Source organism: Puntigrus tetrazona, chromosome 14, assembly GCF_018831695.1.
Source record: "Puntigrus tetrazona isolate hp1 chromosome 14, ASM1883169v1, whole genome shotgun sequence".
NCBI lineage: Eukaryota > Metazoa > Chordata > Actinopteri > Cypriniformes > Cyprinidae > Puntigrus > Puntigrus tetrazona.
Window position 1 is genome coordinate 7,174,143 of NC_056712.1, and position 20,190 is coordinate 7,194,332.

General features: G+C 36.6%; 1 protein-coding gene across 1 annotated transcript in view; it reads right to left on the reverse strand.

Annotated features, from left to right (window-relative positions):
* slc16a2 (solute carrier family 16 member 2) overlaps positions 1-19,540 on the reverse strand; it is a 30,015-nt gene extending 10,475 nt beyond the window's left edge. The window contains 4 exon segments of the mRNA XM_043257015.1: positions 1,955-2,098; positions 2,100-2,433; positions 5,304-5,448; positions 19,136-19,540. Of these exon segments, the coding sequence (XP_043112950.1) occupies positions 1,955-2,098; positions 2,100-2,433; positions 5,304-5,448; positions 19,136-19,529 (1,017 nt within the window). The 5' untranslated portion in view covers positions 19,530-19,540.
* Positions 19,541-20,190: the final 650 nt, after the last annotated feature.

Below are 20,190 nucleotides of genomic sequence, written 5' to 3' on the forward strand. Positions count from 1 at the left end.
TTTAGGATGGTACTCTGCAGGTGATGAGCAGAGCTGGTGATGCTTGGAAAAGAGGTTCATCAGAGAATCCTGAGTCTGAGGCTCATTTTTAGCAAATTCAAAGTTTGTTTTCATGTGTCTTCACTGAGCAGTGGATTGCCATATGGCCATAAAGCACAGATTGGTGGAGCGCTGCAGTGATGTTTGTCCTTCTGTAGACACATATCTCCACATATGATCATGAAGCTCAACAAGAATGATCACTACGGTAACCAAGGCCCTTCTCCATCAGTTGCTCAGTTTGGCCAGGAGACTAGATCTAGGAAGAGTCCTGGTTGTTTCAGACTTCTTCCATTCAGGTTAACAGACACTATATGCTTCTATGTCCCTTCAGTGGAGCAGAATGTTTTCTTTACTCTTCCTCAAATGTGTGGTTTGACACAGACCTGTTTCTGAGCGCTACAGGCAATTTCTCTTCAGAGAAATATAAAACTTGCTCCCTTTTAGTTTGATTTAGGTGAAAACTCCCTTAATACAGTTTTTGTCCAGGGTTTCTATACTTATACTGTTGGTGCAGAAGCATTTTTTGTTATGCTGGTTGAAAGTCTCTTCATATCCCGATGGCAATCATGAAGTTAAATGGTCTAAATGTATTTATCTGTATTTTAAACATTCTGTGGAAGGCGTAGGACCAAGAAATGTATTAGAATACCACTGCACCATGTTCACGCGGACAGAACAGAGCGAGAACAGCAGACAAATACCAACAATCTGATCTTACTTCCTGCTATTGTACTACTTTTAATTTAAACATTACGTTAAAGTTTTCTCATTGGTGAATGACTCATTATGTAGCTGGGAGTTTCCCAATCCCAGTCCCAGGGATGTCATGCACACAGGTCTCAAATATAATTTTTTTTAATATTGCTAAGATCCATTTGTCCAATCTCTAGTCACGTTGTCAAAAAACACAATCTGTTTGTTGTGACCATACCGTTACACAGTTTGGGTTGTTTTCACACTATATGCAGTCAATTACCATGTTTCTAAAATGCTTACATTTTCAAGATTATGAAATATAGTATAAAGCATTTAGTCCTGCAACAACAGCAGCTCAGAAGTATTAAAAATATTAAGTATTTTAAGTATTAAGTATTTTGTTGAGTTACAGATCACTGAAATATTAAGTAATTTTTTTTTTTTTTATTTCTGTCTCAGTCGATGGCCTGGTCAGGTATTGAAACTCTTTCCATCAGAAACAGAGTAAAAAAGACATTTTTCAATTGGTTTTGTGGATGCAGAACAACACTGCAGAGAGAGAGAGAGAGAGAGAGAAAGAGAAAGAGAAATAATACCTAGAAGAGGGAGCTGAACAGGTGTAGGAGAGAAAGGATAGTTGAATCAAAAAAAGGGAAAAGAAGAGGTAGGGGAGAGAACAATGTATGTTGTACTGTGTGTTTGTTTGTTTGTTTGTTTGTACACATGTGGAACCTATGAAACCTTATTTCTGGCAAGAAATATAAAGAGTAAAAAATAATTGTGAATTTATCTTGGAATTCTTGCAATTCACAGTATTTCACTAAGTCTGAATTGCAGGAGGTAAACTCACAATCCCAATAATTAGATGTCTGAACTGTGAGATAAAAAGGTCACAATTACTGTTTTTATTTTTTTATGTGATGGAAACAAGCTTGCATATTAACTAAAGGCCACGAATGTTGTAATTTTTGTTGATGATTGGCATCCGACCCCCATCCACTGGAAAACTATTTCAATCGAGGTTCCAATTGAATTTTTGCATACAAATTTTTCTACACTGTGAAATGTGTTTCAGATGAAGGTAAACTGAAGGCTAAACTACAAAAAAAGATGTTTTTATATTGTCTAATATATGCAGGTAGAATTGTGCATAACAACACATAAACAATATTAAAACACTGAAAACGACACTATGTGGCCTCAAACCACAACTCACCAGGTGCACATAGGGAACGAAGTATCCCAGCACTGCCGTGGCGACGCCGAAGGCCCAAACCCGATAGGTCAGCACCCCGAACACTCGCACGTTAAAGTACTTCCTGATTTTGGCCAGGCCCTTCTGCCACCTGCTCGCCGACTCCAGGCCGGACGGGGACCCCGTCCATTCCCATGCCTGGCATCGGGCACATCCCGCTGGGCATGAGCGGTTTAAAGGTGAGGGCCAGCAGCGACTGGACCAGCATGAAGATGCTGAGGACCTGGAAGGTTCTGGGGAGGCCCAGCGGTCCCACCACTTTCTTGAGCAGCACAGGGAGCCCCATCGAAAAGAGGCTGCTGCCTGCCGTCACCACGCCGTTGGCCAAACCCAGTCTCTGACGAAAATAATGCCCCAGGATCACCAGCGACGGCTGGAATGCAAACGACGATCCGCAGCCAAACAGTATCCCGTATGTGAAGTATCGAAGACCCAGCGTGCTGAGGAGAGAAGTAAGGACGTCAATGTAACAAAACAAAAAAAACAAGGCTGATGAAAAGCTGTCACCTTTATACCCTTTATCACTTTTAATGCAATTTATTCAATTCCAGTTTAATTCAAATAAGCTATAAATATGTTTATGGCCCTTTTGGAAGGAGAAGTGCACTTATTTGTACTGAATGCGCAATTTTAGTATCATACTATTTAAATACATCTACAGTTTTTATTAAATGTGTATTGTTTAGTCATTTTTGTCAGTTTTTTTTTTAATGTCATTAAATATTTGAATTTTTTTTCATTTTTAGTTTCAGTTGATTGTTTCTCATTTTAATTAATTTGTGTTTTTCCTTTAAAATAAATCTATATAGTTTGATTATATGTTTTATTTAGTTTAGTATTTATTTTAGTTATTTTTCAGTTTTTTTTAAATGAATAAGAAACAAACTAAAACATTTTTAATATTATATTATTTATTTTATTTCAAGCAACAAAAAATTTGTTCTAGAGTTCAAGCTTTAGTTTTTAGTGAACAATAATAAGCCTATAGTGTACTTGAAGCTTCAAAGTATGTTAATAAAGATTTGTCCTACTTATACTAGTTAGTTATGAGTCATGTTGCCTTTTTTTCATTTAAATTTAAACTTAAAAAACACTAAATTACAATTATTTAATTGCTATTAACATGAAACTAGAACTTGAAAATAGACTAATTTCCTACTGTTTTTGTTTTTTTCTCACTGTTTTTTAGCATAGATTACTGAATCCAATTATACCAGTAGCATTGCATTCGAAAATGACCAAAGAGTTTCAATATTTTTCCTGTTTAAAACTCGACTCTTCTGTAGTACTTTCAATTTTCTGCCCGTTTTTAAGTGTTTGAAAAAAAACGCTTTTCCACAAAAAGAAAGTAAAGGTTTTCTCAAATAGCCATAAGCAACTTTTGCAAGACGGTTGTCATATAAAGTGCAAGATTGGTATGAGCGCTTTTACAACAGAACTGTCGATTTCTAATGTTTTTCTCTCCTTATTAAACTCAAGCATTTCACATCCAAATGACCTTTGACTCCTGAAGCCAGAGACTGTTCAACACACGGCCAGCAGGACACATTATTTGGGTAATGACCAAACAGACGTTAGTCTAAATGATGGATTGTGTAATGGAAGAGAGAAACTCAGCCCTGCAGGAGACACTTGTGCTCAAAGCCTGAGAAAGGAAGGGAAATAGTTTGTGTGCGTGTTTGCACTAGTGTTTGTGTTATTTCAGTGTTTCAGGCTCGAAACGCAGCAGGACCAGGCTGACCGTTCTTTCCAACCCCTTTTTTTTTAACAACGTCGAGAGCTTTTTCAGCTTGGAATAAAACCAGCACTCTGTCCAACTGCACAAAGACCTCAGAAAGAAGGCACTGTTAGAAAACAACGAAAAGGATAAGAATGAAGGAAAGTAGGGAAGAGAAAGAAAAGATTATATAAATCGTGTGCCATACACGTCCTGCTGTCAAATGTGTGTTTGTCCTTTTGCTTAAAAGACTGTCAGCGTGTTTCTATAACCTTTTATATAAGCACTCTTAAGGAGGCCGAGTGATTTGTCTGCCTCCGTCACTTCAACAACAACATCTACAAAACATGAACGCACAAAATAAGTGACAGGAGACGTTGACTGATATCTTACCCACAATATCTCACTCTTGTCTGAAAAGTACAAAAAAGGGATCAAAAAGAGAGTGGAAAAAATCTGAAAATACTAAATGTTTTGAGAAAAAATATTGGTTTTGGATGAATGCACAAGAATAAAAAAAAAGGAAAATATTAGCAAATTTTTTTTAAACGAATTAAGGTTTAAACTAATTAAACCTCTAATAATAATCTAATAATCTAACATGTAATAATTATTTTAGATATAAAATACTGCTTTGTTTATTATTTAATTTTGTTCTGCATATATGTATATATATATATATATATATATAGAGAGAGAGAGAGAGAGAGAGAGAGAGAGAGAGAGAGAGAGAGAGAGAGAGAGAGAGAGAGAGAGAGAGAGAGAGAGAGAGAGAGAGAGAGAGAGAGAGAGAGAGAGAGAGAGAGAGAGAGAGAGAGAGAGAGAGAGAGAGAGAGAGAGAGAGAGAGAGAGAGAGAGAGAGAGAGAGAGAGAGAGAGAGAGAGAGAGAGAGAGAGAGAGAGAGAGAGAGAGAGAGAGAGAGAGAGAGAGAGAGAGAGAGAGAGAGAGAGAGAGAGAGAGAGAGAGAGAGAGAGAGAGAGAGAGAGAGAGAGAGAGAGAGAGAGAGAGAGAGAGAGAGAGAGAGAGAGAGAGAGAGAGAGAGAGAGAGAGAGAAAGAGAGAGAGAGAGAGAGAGAGAGAGAGAGAGAGAGAGAGAGAGAGAGAGAGACAGAGAGACAGAGAGAGAGAGAGAGAGAGAGAAAGAGAGAGAGAGAGAGAGAGAGAGAGAGAGAGAGAAAGAAAGAGAGAGAGAGAGAGAGAGAGAGAGAGAGAGAGAGAGAGAGAGAGAGAGAGAGAGAGAGAGAGAGAGAGAGAGACAGAGAGAGAGAGAGAGAGAGAGAGAGAGAGAGAGAGACAGAGAGAGAGAGAGAGAGAGAGAGAGAGAGAGAGAGAGAGAGAGAGAGAGAGAGAGAGAGAGAGAGAGAGAGAGAGAGAGAGAGAGAGAGAGAGAGAGAGAGAGAGAGAGAGAGAGAGAGAGAGAGAGACAGAGAGAGAGAGAGAGAGAGAGGGAGAGAGAGAGAGAGAGAGAGACAGAGAGAGAGAGAGAGAGAGAGAGAGAGAGACAGAGAGAGAGAGAGAGAGAGAGAGAGAGAGAGAGAGAGCCTACATTTTGCATGTAATTTTCGAAAATACTAAAGAAACAGAAGACATTTACGTTGCGAAGGAACTGGTGAGAAGACCAAGGAAGGCCACAAAGGCTCCGCAGACAGCCGTCTTCCGACATCCAAAGTGATCTGTGAACATACTGACCACCGGAGAGCAGAAGAATATCATCCCCATCGCCAGAGCACCAACCCATGCTAGAGAAAGAAAGAGAAAAAGACGTGAATAAATGAAGTACGTTAACCTGACACGATGCTATAGTGTTTCTGGGAGAATGAAATTTTGCTATCATAGATATGTACTGTATATACTGTAGGCTACATATCTACGCTTGCGAGGAAGTGTTTTTAGTGCATTGCTATATAATTGTCTCAATGGCTCAGTCTAAATCTGTGGGATTTTTTGCCTGCTTAAGCCATTAGAAAAGCAACAGCACACCTCTTTTCAACAAGTCACACAATGCAAATCCCTAACCATAAGCAAGACAACTGAAAGCACCACTAATAGGATCATTGACAAAACCACCAGCTTTGTGATTCATTTATGCAAAGTTTTCTCATGTGATTGAACTTGGAAAAACATTCACTAATCTGATGATTTTATATTGAACGGTGTTGGGGGTAGCACAATACAAGTAACGCCAACCACCAACCTTTTAACTTTTTTAGGGCATAACGCATTACTTTTAAAAGTAACTTTCCCCAACACCGGTTTCAAACACGTCAACAATCTACTTTACGAAAATATCGTAGAGATCATGCCCGTGTGTCCTGTGTAAATATCCACATATAGTTATAGTTTAGTTAGAAGGACTAGTTGTTAACACATTAGAGAAAGTCAAGAAACACGGATGACTGAGAAAGTAAGTGTGATGCGGTTGATATTAAAATGAAGCAAGAGAACATAATATTACGTTATAAATTGAAAACTATTTTAACGTGCTGCGAGGTTTGAAAACTGATGCGTTGGAAGTTTATCGCCACGTATCCAGCTTCATATGCACAGGTTTTCTATAGGTTTTAAATATGAGTTTTCTAAGTAGGTTTACTCGATAGCTTATGCAATACAGCGTTGTTTATGAAGAGCACTGGTACGTATATCCAACACTACGGTTTAAAAAAATTCGCAAAAACAAGTTAAAATAGCATGGCTGCATCAACAAATACTTTTTTGCATTACTTTTGCATTTGTTAACACTATAGGGGTAGGTTTAGGGTTTGGTTTGGTTTGGTGTAGAGGATATCTCCAACATGACAGAGTATTTTTGAATTATAAACCACCGAAATATGTACCTGAGGCAACGTAATACAAACACAGCAATGCATGTAACGAAAACATGCAACGGTCATGCATCAAACTTGCGTCTTAGCATCTCTCGCTGAACACTTCAGTTTAACTGACGCAAAAACTGACCCATAATGGTGCTGTAGAAAATACAACTAGTTGCACATATGTTGAATAAACCTGGCTTGCTTGTTTCTTTAGGCTAGTATTAATTTGTTTCAAGCTCGCCACTTATTTCATTGTTTAATAGTCTTCAATAAGATCGAGAACTTTAGTTTCGCTTGCAAATTAGTCTAAAATAGCCCGCCAACAATGTGATACGATCGTACGATCTTGTTTGACATGCATCTCCCACCCCGAACGCAAACGGTATATCTGACACATGCATGCACCCAAACACGCAATCTTTGTTCGCCCAGATAATTCTGCAAAGAGACACAGAAGAAAGTCCATCATCTCTGTATTTAGAGCGATGGCCAGTTCCAATCGATGTCAAGCTCAGACAAACACGCTGCATGTTTTTTCATGGTTCAAAGGTAGTTTAAAGTCTGCACAGTATGTCTGGAGTCTAAGGACACTGGTTCAATATTTGACGCTGATCTGTGAGTGTGTGTGTGCGTGTGTGTGTGCGAGCCCTCCTCGGCGAGTCATTCTTGGCCGAGGTTCAGTGGAAATGTGGCCCCATGAATCCAGAGAGGAAGCGGTACGTTAACAAACCAAGCAAATGAGTGTTTATCCATATTTTGTAGAAGAACACAAGGTCAGGGTTTACGTAAGGCCCCCGACTCCCGCTGACTTATGGAGTCGTACGAGACGTATGTTTTCCACAGGTTTCGCAGTCAGGGTTTTGTTTGTTGTTTTGTTAGCTTTGCGAATGACCGATTCTTCTGTGATGTTCGGTTGGAACTACGAGTTCAGAAGATTAGAACAATGCAAAGAGTCTCTGTTTAGGAATAGAGTGTTCTGAAAGACCAGGTTCTAACAGATCATGCAGAAAACATGAGGTGGATAAAGTGTGTGTGTGTGTGTGTGTGTGTGTGTGTGTGTGTGTGTGTGTGTGTGTGAGTGTGTGGGAGTCTGAGGCCACGTTTGAAGGATTAAACATTCCAGTGACTATTAGGAATGGATTACCTTACTTCTCCAAGTAAAAATCCACACAGAAAGAGGAAAATATCAGCGGTTTTTAGTTTTATAAATAATGCACAGCTAGCAACAAAAACAATGCAGAAAAGGAGTCTGACGCAAATGTTTGGACTCGAAGAGGGGGTGGTGAAATCGAACTCGGAACGGGTTTGGACCAAACAACAAAGGGTTGTGGACGGTGTTTGCTTACAATATTCAGAAACATATCTCTTTGTTCCGATCTTAAATCTTTCATTTTGAATTTCTGAAAGCAATCCCAATGGATTCAGCTGTTTCGCTGGAGGAAAAAAATCTAAATGAGAGAAAGCAGAATAAAGAGAATCTCCCCTTGTGAAAAAGAAGTACACTTTCGAATACTTTGAAAAATACTTTGCAAATATGCATATATATATATATATGCTAGTTTGTCAAGTAAATATATCTGTAATTATACATTTGTATTGAAGATGTTAATATACTAACAATATTTACATATCATAATGTCGACTAACAGTTCATTTAAATACAAAGTACTTTGAGCCCAGTCTCATCATAATGCATTTTTGTATTCTATGTGCTGTTTATATGCAGAAACTGACTTAGTGTGCATATGATATGCATATGTTTGACGTGCATACAATACTCAATTTTTGCATACATATGATACACACTTTTTTGTAGTGCATATAATACTCATTTGGCGTACATATAACCTATTGCGTACAATATTCATGCCAATGTCCATTTCTACATATAAAGTTTGCCAAATATAAACAGAAAACATTCATAAAATAAAGTTGATACTTTACATGTGCTTTAGTAACTTTCAAAAGTAAGTGTAAGATGAAAAAAAGATGAAAAAAATCATGATAATGTACTTAAAGTAAAACTTTAATGTACACTTAAATGACCTTTCATTTCAATAATATTATATCAGTAGGCACAGTTAATGATGTGTATATTCAATGCATTTAAGCACTTCTTCGTTTAAATTTTTTATTTATTTATTTTTTTTTAAGTGCTTTTTTTGTGCCAAACACATCATCACGATACTACTGTTTGATGCAGAGCGTTGTTAAAAAAAAAAAAATTCAGTGTACTGTTTGTGTGTGTTGGTTTTTGTGTTTTATGGGGACACACATTTGTTAAATGGCATGGGTATGAGAGGTATTACAATGAAGGTGGCGTATGAGGACACCTTCAATGTCCCAATATTTCAAAAGACTTAAAAAAAAAACATACTAAATGGTGTTTTTTGAAAATCCTGTAAGGGGTAGGTTTAGGTGTAGGGTTGGTGTAGGGCAATTGCACACAGTATAAAAACCATTACGCATATGGAGAGTCCACATAAACCACAAATACCTACATGTGTGTGTGTAGAATGGTTTAACAACATATGACTCCACTACGGCCCTAACAGTCCTGAAAAACAAGAACAGACACGGTTCTCTCCTGTCACCATCTGACTGCTTTTGTAAGCAACTTGCTATTTGTTAACATTTTTCTGGATGAAAAATAAACCAGAGAAACTCAAAACAGCAAAAAAAAGGAACGAGAAACATCTCAAACCCGATCTTTTTGCCTTTCTCTCTACCTCTAATATCTCACCTTTCAATTCTCCAATAACATGTTGAAATCACGCTGTTTTGTCTTCTACAAAAGCATACAGTACAACCGCTTTTTCCTACTAACAATCTCTAACAGTGGGTAAATATGCATTAAAAATCATAAAATCCAAACCATCATTTTGTCAAAAGTCAAAACCTCAATTTTATTGAAGTTTTAAAATAAAATGACAAAATCCTTTGTCTTGCAATTAATGTATCCTAACTACACATTAAATAAATGCATTACAAAAATTAAGTACTTAATTATTAATGAACAAATAAGTTCTATCATTCGTTTGAATATTTTTCACTTTTTGCAGGACTGACAATATTACAGCTTGACAAAATTCTGCTTGCGACATTTATCTTGACATTAAAAAATGCACATAAAATGCATGTAATTTAAAAAATACAAATTGTATATTTCAGTTGTTTAATGTTTAAAATCCAATCTGTGCATTTCACCGTAAAAATCACTAGAAAAGCAGCCGAAGTGAATTATGAAAAGGTTCATGGTAAAACCTTGATGTTTTTTGCAGCATTGAAAAATAAATGTACATTTTATATGTTATTTTCAATAAAATTCGACATAATAAATGTTCCTGACATCAAAATTCACCTCTTCGTATCGAAAATGAATGCGATTTCACTTTTAGCCGACTCTTTCCCTCTGTTCCTCCACTTTTCACCCTTTTCATTGATGCCATTCTCCTCTGCTTTTCATTATATCGCTCTCTCATTCTCCTTTGTTCCAAATCACCCGCTCCTAATTCTCACTAATGAGTTTGCTCCACATGTTGTATTATTGGATCATTTGTTAAATGAAGTAGAGAAAGACAAGAAAGGACAGAAATGTACAGTGTTTTCCATCTAGAACAGAAATAAAGGAGGAGAGAGAAGAGAGAAAACAAGGAAACGAGTGACCCAGTAACACTGACAGATGCTCTTTGACAGATTGTGGATAAAGACACTCAGCCTCAGGGAAGCACAGATCACTCTCTCTGTACATCCCTTTCTTCCTCCTACATGCGTTATTCCCTAGATTTTCTCTCTCTCTCTCTCTCTGTTCATATCCGTCTGTCCTTACAAGACCCCTCAAGTCAATCTGTCAGAAAGAGTCTAAAAAAACCTGTCAAGAACACGTCTGGGTCATAGGTCAAAGCAAATCAAAAAAAATATAATAAGCACATTTAGGCAAACATTTTATGACTATAATGCATTGTTGAAGTATTTACACACATCATGATAGAATTAGGCGTTTTTATTTTCATTTATGGTAATTTAATGTGAAAAATCATTGTATTTCGGGAACCTGTACATAAAAATAAATTTAAAAAGTCCAGACATGAGAACAATAAAAACATGAACATGAAAACAATGCTTACAAAAAGAGCTTTAAAACAGGCCTAATTTTCTATATACAAAAATAAAAGTACCAAAAATAATTGAAAAAATACAATCTAAAAATATTTGCATATTTAATACCTATGCATATTTACATGTAAAAGCTGTAAGAGTGACTTTTTTTAATTCTATAAAATTCAAAGGTATGTTTTGTGACATACAAAAGCATAAACAACATAAACGCTGAATAGACTTTCGGGTCGTATTCTGCACAAGCCGAGGATTCTGTGCTCCATTGCTTACACGACAAACAACAACTGAAACCAAACCCTTTCAGCTGCTGACATATACAGTACACATAATACATATAGATATTTACAGTGTCTACATTATTTAGTGTAACCTAAATTTACCATAAAAACGACTTTTTATTAAATCTACCATTTAAAAGATTATATTTTAACAACAATTTAGAGTAGAAACATAATTGTATGATTAAAAAGTGAAAAAACTATAATAATAATACTAATAATAATGTGGTGTATTGCTATTTAAAGTGAATTAACATGAAGCATAAGCATAAGTCTTTTCTCCTTGGTCTGAATAAAAATGCAAATTCGTTCTTTGCCACTAGGTGGCGCTTTTGAAGTAATAAAATATATTTTTATTCAAAAAACTATGACTTTATTAAACAATCTGTCATTTTGGAGAGTATCACATATCCCTGATGAAAAAACAACAGAACCCTGCCCAAAACACAATAGAAAACGTCATGTATTTAATGGTTATTATTGGAGCTGTATTGGTTTTAATGGAAACTATAATGGTGTCTACTGGTATGTGATGGATTCTATTGGTGGGACGTTAAATGCTATTGAAAAGATGCTCAAAACGTAATTTTGTAACGGTTCTGCAATGGAAAAAGCTAGTGGTATTTTAATGGAAACCATTTAAACTTCGGTGACGGTTTCTATTGGGTTTGTGAACAACGTATGCAATGTACGTGCGAAGGATACAGCGTCCAAAATGCAAACAATGTATCCGCTTGCATACGTTACATATGTTCTTTACGTATGTGAACCTCTCCACAATGGCACTATACGCGACGTGAACGAGAGGAGCTGTTGAAAAAAAACTTTGTTTTTATTTTATTGGGCACTAAATGTATTCTGATAGCTTCGTAAAAGTACGGTTGAACCCCTGATTGTGGATTATTTTAACAATGCATTTATTGCCGTGATCTCGAACGCGTTGATTTGTAGCTCAGATACTTGTACAGTTTCCTGCGCTAAATCACTCTTAGTTATTTCCCTAAAGCAACTAATGAATCACAAGTCTCGCGCAGTAAATGGCTTACTTGTGCATTGCAAAATAGTGCAAAGAATCTGATTTCAACCACAGTTGTCTACGCAACGTAAATGAGCAAAGCGAGAGAAGAGGCCTACTGTGCTGTATAGAATGCGGCATCTGTTATTACATCCTAAAAGGAAAAGAACCTGTAAAGTTGAATTCACGTCAGATGTTTTTGTAATGAATGCTGTCTGTTCTCACCCCGAATTACTCAGTTCAGATGTATATTCACGTATCAGTCCAGAGTGGAATATTTCACTATGGTGACACTTGCCTCACGGACCTGGATCCGATCCGTCCCTTCTATCCCGTGCAGTGAAAAATTGACTTAAACATCTATGGCTAAACAGAGTGTATGAATAGGAGAAAAGCTGACACTGATAATCATGTTACATGTGCGAAAGCAGGAGCGGAAACATTTCTCCTCTTCGGCCTGCGGGTTTTCTATTAAACAGCAATGCTAATGTCAACAACCGACACAGAGCGTTCGTTTAATCCCCCAAAAAAAAAAAAAAATGAGTGTGTGCCTTCAGCTCAATCGGCTCGCACACACAACCCCCAGCTGAACGTATTGAGGGGAAAATTCTCTAATCGTCAAATGACAGATTTAGACACACTTATCCTGGCACTCTTCGTGTGCGCTGGGGTATTGTGTGAACGTGCACCGTGACCGGTAGTAAAAAAGAGACGGGTTGCTAATCTAGTTATGGCACCGGATTTGAGCGAGATTGAGATGCTTTATATTAATAAACGGAAGATGTTCTCGGAGAGTTTTATTTCTTATCCATAGGGATTTTCTAGCAAAAATAATTCTGTAATATTATTTACATAAAAAAAATTAATTAATTAATTCAGATCCGGGCTATTATAATTAAATAAAAAAAATTAAAAATATATATATTAGTTATTTAAATGAAATACAAAAATAATAATATATTTTAATATATAATATACTTTTTGCAAAGGCAAAACTATCGCTTTAGATTAAAAGCTGGGAAGAAAAACTAATTGGTAACATGAAATAAAATAAACATTAACTGAAATAAATACTAAAAAACATTTTCAAGTTAAGACAACATTTCTCGTATTTTAGGCTTGTTTAATCCACATGTACTAAAATAACTAAAACTAAAATAAAAATGAATACGAAAAAAAAATAGACATTAAAATAAATGCTGAAAAAGAACAAAAAAACACACAGAAAAATATTGTAACTAAAACTTAAATGAAAAACTAAATTAAAATAATAAATAAAGCTGATTTAAATTATTAATAACAACTATAATATAGAGTATAGTTCTGAAATAACGCTGATTCAGAAAATGTTTTTCTGTGTTTTTTGATATCCATACAACTCATCGCACAAAATGAATAAATAATGAACAGTTGTAAAAAGCAATTAAAGCACACTTATGATGTGCAAAAAAAAAAAAACGTTAAATGATTTTGTCGATATGTCAAAACTACATCCTTGCTTAAAAAATTATTTACTGTGTTACAAATGGTTGGGCGTATCAGAAAGATTGAATAACTTCTGACCAGCATGACTTGAAGATGATTTGAGACTCATTTAAAATGGTGTAAAATCAAGTTGGCTTGAAGCAAACTATTAATATAAGAAGGAAAAAGCAGGCTCATTTGGTTTACGAGTTATAAGCAAAAAGGCGCACTAACATTTAAACTGGTGGAGGCGCTACAGAGTTCAAATATTCAGTCCTAAACATGCTTCTAGTTGCTTAAAAGTAAGCAAGTTGACGTAAACAATAGATGAATTTGCTCTACTGCTGCTTAAGACCTAATGAAGGCATCAGTCAAACATATTCACAGACTGAATGTCTCTGTGTCCTGGATACACTAGTGTTGAGCGGCGCTCGAAAAATATCAGTTACATGCCAGACAGCCAACGAACACTTTCACATCTCACCAACACTTGTCTACTGTTCTCAGTGTTTCGACTCGTTTCACCTGCGCCGCAAGGAAAGGCCTTTCACGGAGTTGAGCGTTCAGGCTTGTGTTTGACCCTGGATTTCAGGTTTCAAGCAGTATACAAGATAACAATACTTTAAAATCCTTACGCAAATAAAATGCCAGGTTTCAGACGGACTCAACAAGCGCATTTTATCACATCCAAATGCTTAAATGCTCCAGAGAAGGCCTTTAGAGTTCAGAGTCACTAAAAAAAACGAACCGACTCCAAAAGACATTTTAATAATCAGTTAACACTTAAAGGGTTACTCCGTTTTGTCAATAATAACTTACTCCAATGTCGTCATAACGTTAAGGTTGAACCAGTGATGGATGGACTATTCAGATGATATCTATTATACTTTTCTGGACTTAGACAGTATTCATTATTTGGCAGTTAAAGGGACAGTCACAAGCCTCCTGGTTTTCATCCAAAGTATCTTAAATTGCATTCACAAGACAAACAAAGCTTTTGAGGGTTTGGAACAACATGGGGTTAATGAAAAAAAATCATTTTGGGGTTTAGTAACTTTTTAAATAAAAACTAAGCTGTATTTATATAACTATGAATTGCACATAAAGAGGTTTTATATAATTTTTTTTATGATATATTAATTTACTGCTGAAATATCAACATAAGGTGGAGAAGTGGCAATTCAATTACTTTGGCCGTCTATTTTTGGCTAACGCTGACCTTTTTGTCCTGCAGAATACTTTAGGTTGCTGAAATTTATGATGTGATTGTGCTTTAAATAAAGTAGTCTAAATAACTCTAGTCTAGTAGTACAGCAAAAACAAAAAAACTAACTTTAATGTTATCAATTATGACTAGAAGGCAGTAAAACATCTACAAGGCTTTCTTTGGAAGCTGAAGGCAGTACTTTACTTTTACCAAACCAGTGTCTAAAGAATGTAATTGCAGAAATAATGGTGACCTTCCCACAACCTGATTCTCAAACTAACGTGAAGTGAAACCCTTTACACTTTTACTTTTAAAGCACACCTCTGAGACGCATTTTTCACAAGATCTGAGATGCTGTGTAAAGAAATGTCTACAAACCCAAACTCTTTCTAAACATGCATACGATGCAGAGAGAGGGTGAGCGGAAACACAGCCGAGAGCGCCTGAGTTCACGTGATCCAGACATACATATAGGTAACATGATCTGAGTCTATGCATTACCCGCAGCCCTTCTGTACGTGTGTGTGTGTGTGTGTGTGTGTGTGTGTGTGTGTGCACATAGGCACAGGTAGTGAGGAACACAAAAAGAAAGAGAGAGAGACATAAACTACATTCAGAGTGAACTACAGCTGAACGCTAGTTAAAGGTCAATGACATTGAACCTGAACTTTTTACTGTTTTTTTTTTTTTTTTTAAATGAATAGATCAAATATCATCCTCTAAATACAGCTCTTACATGACAAACATGTTTTCATTTTCAGATCTGAAATAAATACAAATAAGCGATCGATTCATTTAAAACACACTCGGTCATATATATTAACATATTTAATATAATTACATAATTAATACAAGTAAATAAACTCTGTATAATCAAAAATAAACAAAACATTATATACACATGCAGGTTTTTGTAAAGGTTTCTGCTCACCAAGCCTGCATTTATTTGATTCAAAATACAGGAAAAACAGTGATATTGTGAATTTTAATTTTTTTCTTTAAATAACTGTTTTCTATTTGAAAATATTTTAAAATGTGATTTAAATTCTGAATTTTTAAGTATCATTAAATCATTCTAACATAGTATTCTGATTTACTGCTCAAAAACAATATTATTATTATTATGTTATATATTATTATAGAACTTATACATACACACATACATTATTATGTTATATAATATTATTATAATATTACAGTATTATTATAAAAAAACGGAGCGGAATTAAATAAATGTCTTTATCATCACTTTTGATCAATTTAATGCATCCTTGCTAAATAAAAGTATTAGTTGAATTAAGTTATTAATTTAATATCTAATAATTTGAATATACTGACTGCAAAGTTTTAAACGGTATAGTGTATAATGTTTATTATTCATCAAAGAATGATGAAAAATGTTCTCAATTAAGTTTTAAGCAGTTATTTAAATAGTAAAAATATTTACCGTTTTAGCTTTATTTTGGCATCAAATAAATATAGGCTTGGTGAGAGAATTATAAAAAAAATAAACTTTACAATCTTACTGTCCATAAATCTTTCAATTGGAAGTGTATATTATAATTAGTTACAAAACAACCAGAAGAAAATAAATAATAAAATATTTTCAATACCGCATATTATCCAAAACACATATTTATATTTAAGAACAAAAAGTGCTGTCTATCCATCATCAGAAACCCTTTTTGGCCATCGACCGTTAAACCAACCGGGCTCCTCGAGGTCTGCTGAATCTAACTAAAAGAATACAAAAATCATTGCAAAAGTACTTAAAGTTTATTTTGTTCCCAGCTGAGACAGAGCTGCTTTTGTGTTAACCTGCGAGTAAACTTCTGCGTGGGAGTGTCTGTTGTAATCCCCTATTGAGATTAAACATAACTGTTGTGTTGTGCGTGTTGGGACAGGCCGAACCATGTGAGCGAGGCCGGGGGACGCAGGACACGCCCCTTTAAGCTCTGTGTGTTCCCACACCACCCATGAGCCCCTCGCGGACCAATCGAATCCCTGACTCACGCCCACATCACAGCCGTCGCAGAAGATTAAACAAAGGGCCGTCACGCAGAGAGACAGAATGAGAGCGACAGGGTAGGAGAATTTTATTAGAAATCCTCTACGGAGGCAAGTTTACAATATTTGCTCGGGGAAAATAAAAGATGCTAGCAGTTCTCATCAAAAAGATCGTTCTAGAGAACAGGTGTAATTAATACAGCTATAAAAATGTTATGCATTTATTGAAATTTAAAATAACATTTAATTCCTTTAATTATGACGGTGCTTATATATATATATATATATATATATATATATATATATATATATATATATATATATATATATATATATATATATTATGAATATATATATATATATATATATATATATATATATATATATATATATATTCATATATACATATATATATATTCATATATACATATATAAATTCATATATACATATACATATATATATATATATTCATATATTTTTCAGGTAAAATAAAATGTTAAAAATTAAGGTAAAATAAATAATACATTTTTATATAAAAATGAGAATTAAATATTAATTTTCTTTATTAATAAAACATTTTTAAGGCTTATTAAGTACATTATATGCAAGAATCTTTTTTACTTTATTTTTAATTAAATACTTAAATTTAAATACTTTTAAATACTCCTATTATTAATTGTGAAATTTCCTTTTTAATTTTGATTGAAAACGGTTTCAGAATAAATTTTTTTTTTTTTAATCACCGCATTAACGCTTCCCTAATGCAATTTATTAATATTAAGTTCCTTTTAACACACCATATCAGACTGAAAAAAGGCAGCAGTCTCATACGGTGACCTAGAAAGCTGAATCAGGCCTGAAAGCAGAAAAGCGATGAACACACACACGCTCACACACTCACAATATTCACCAGTGCACGCTTATTTTAATCCTTCGCAGTATCACTTTATAAAACACACGCTTTCTCCATAGCGTTCTCCTCAAACCACTAATTTGTCCTCCTCCTGTGGGCCTGGTTTTATTAATATTCAGATGTAAACATCAAACAGTGATGTTGTACGGCCAAGTGGGAGTCCGCACATTAAAACTAACCGAGCTTTATCTGCGTTCTGGCCACAAAAAAAACGGAGCTCAGCATGGAAGACAGATGGAGATTCCCTGAACACAAACCAAAGGCCTGAAAGACATTTACGAGATCGTTAGCATGTGGACTCGGTCAGAAGGGAGCCCGGGGGGTTGTCGGGTGCGTTCGCAAACACCGTTCTCACACGCGTTTAGCACCGAATTCATCTCTCGGTCTGGTTTCGTCACGCTGATGCGCGGCATATGGACGATAAATAACTTGGAAAATGTGAACGATTAAAGCGGTGTCCGCTGGTCTGTGTTTATGGGAAGCGCGCGGACATGATTTCTCTGAAACCGAGAGCACACAAAGAGAAACTTTGGACGGTGAAACTGATGCTGCTTCTCAACGTCCGGAATAACGTTTCGCAATAAAAATCAGTTTCTGATGAGCTGACGAATATTCTTGTTTAACATATTCGGCATACCTACACTCTACAAAAGTTTCAAATAATTCATTTATTCGTGCTTTTGCAATGCATATATGCTCGGAAATTCTGCATCGTTTGATCAAAATACAGTAAAAAAACCCCTGTAAAATATTAGAATTTTTTTTTAAATAGTTTTTTTTTTATCTACAATATATGTAATTTATTCTTGTGATCAAATCTGAATTTTCAGCATGATTTTCTGCTCACTAAACATTTCTCATTTTTATCATTACCATGCCATATAACATATTTGGGGAAAGTGTGATACGCTAGCATTGTTTGGCAATATTTAAAAATTAAAAAATTACTTATTTTTTACTTGCACTTTTCGTTTATTCAGCAAGTATGCTAAGAATTGATCAACGGTGACAGTAAAAAAATCAAACATGAAAACAAATGTAATATGGTTACCAAAAAAAAAACATTAAGCAGAAAATACTTAACATTGACAATGATAAGAAAGTACCATTAATAACTGTTTAATAATAGAGCACCAAATCAGTATGTTACAATGAGTGATATATAGTAAGACATTCATAATAATAATAATAATAATAATAAATATGTTTCCGGAGCAGCAAACCAGCTTTTGAATTTCCGCTATAGTAATAATGCTGAAAATTAAACTACATATTTAAACAATATATACAGCAAAGCCTAGTGTTTTAGGGTTATTTTAAGGGCTCTACAGCTGTCCGCAAACACGCTGGTCTCTTTTGTTCCGATAAAAACTTAATATGCATGTTTTGTGGGGCCATAAGTAAACAGATCTCGTGCCACGCTTGGGTTTTGTCAGCGCGCGTGGGCGTCTCCCTCCGTCTGTGGCGGGTCCAGAGAGCGGCTCCGGGCGGCTGTCACCAGCCCCTAAAGACCAGTCGTGATCCCTTAAGCCTCTCGGGATCAAGCGTGCCCGGAATCTCCTTTCACCTCGCACTCACAACACTTAGCGAAACACTGAAACGCACTCACCCACTTTGAACTGAGACGCCTGGTCCGTCGGTTCCTCGTGGTCTTTTACCAGCATCATGTGCAGAATCCCGAATGAGTTCTGGATGCCGAAAATCGAGCCGTTGCACCACGTAGCGGCGAACACCACGACCCAGCCGAAGCCCCCCTCCGGGGGAACGAACCCCGGCCCCGGGTGCGCGCCGGGCGGCGTCGCCGGACGCTTCTCGGGGCAGCCGGTTTGTATCAGCTGCACCGTGCTGTCCTCCGGCGCGAGCTTGCGCTCCGGTTCCTCGTACTCCTGCGGCTCTTTGTGCTCCACTGCAAGGTGTTCGGCGGGTCCAGCCTGCGGCTCGGCGCTCGATTCCTCCGAACCGGGTGTCCCGCTGGCAGCGTTCTCGTTGCTTTCTGGGTGCATCCTACACAGAAGGGATGCCGACGCGTTTCCAGAATAACTCTTTTATCATATGCTTCCGAACGGGTGGAAGAGAAGAACAGAAATAAATCCCCTCGAGATCTAAAACGAAGTCACTTCGCGCGGATGATCGCTCATAATCCGATCGATAATGCCCAAATCCTGTTATGAGAGATCGCTCTTCATAATAAAGCAGCAGGACTTTCAGCAAACTGAGGAGAGCACAGCGAGCACGCGCTTTAAACCGAGTCCAAAGCTCTTTGCTCTCGGTTCACATCCCTTTTATCGCGCACCGACTCCTCCTCTATCATTTGTTGAATATTTACACCGGACCCCGGTGGGCTGCTCTGCTCTGCTCACTTCTGCGCCGTTACAGCGGAACGTTCCGAAGCGCTCATTCTCGCGGGAGACGCGACGCGACCGCGTTCCACGCGCGCGTTATCTTTAGAAGTTTGAACGGAAACGTTCTGATCAACGCAAGCGCGATAGCGCGCATCAATTAAAACCACAGCGCGCGTTACCGCGCAACGATTAAGCGTTCTAAAGGACAAAGCGGTTGCCGTAACAGCCTCCGCTGGGCAGATCCCGCTGGAGGAACGGATTTAAAATTCCACCGGCGCAGGATTACGGAAAGAACCGGATACCGGAGACCACCCCCTCCTCC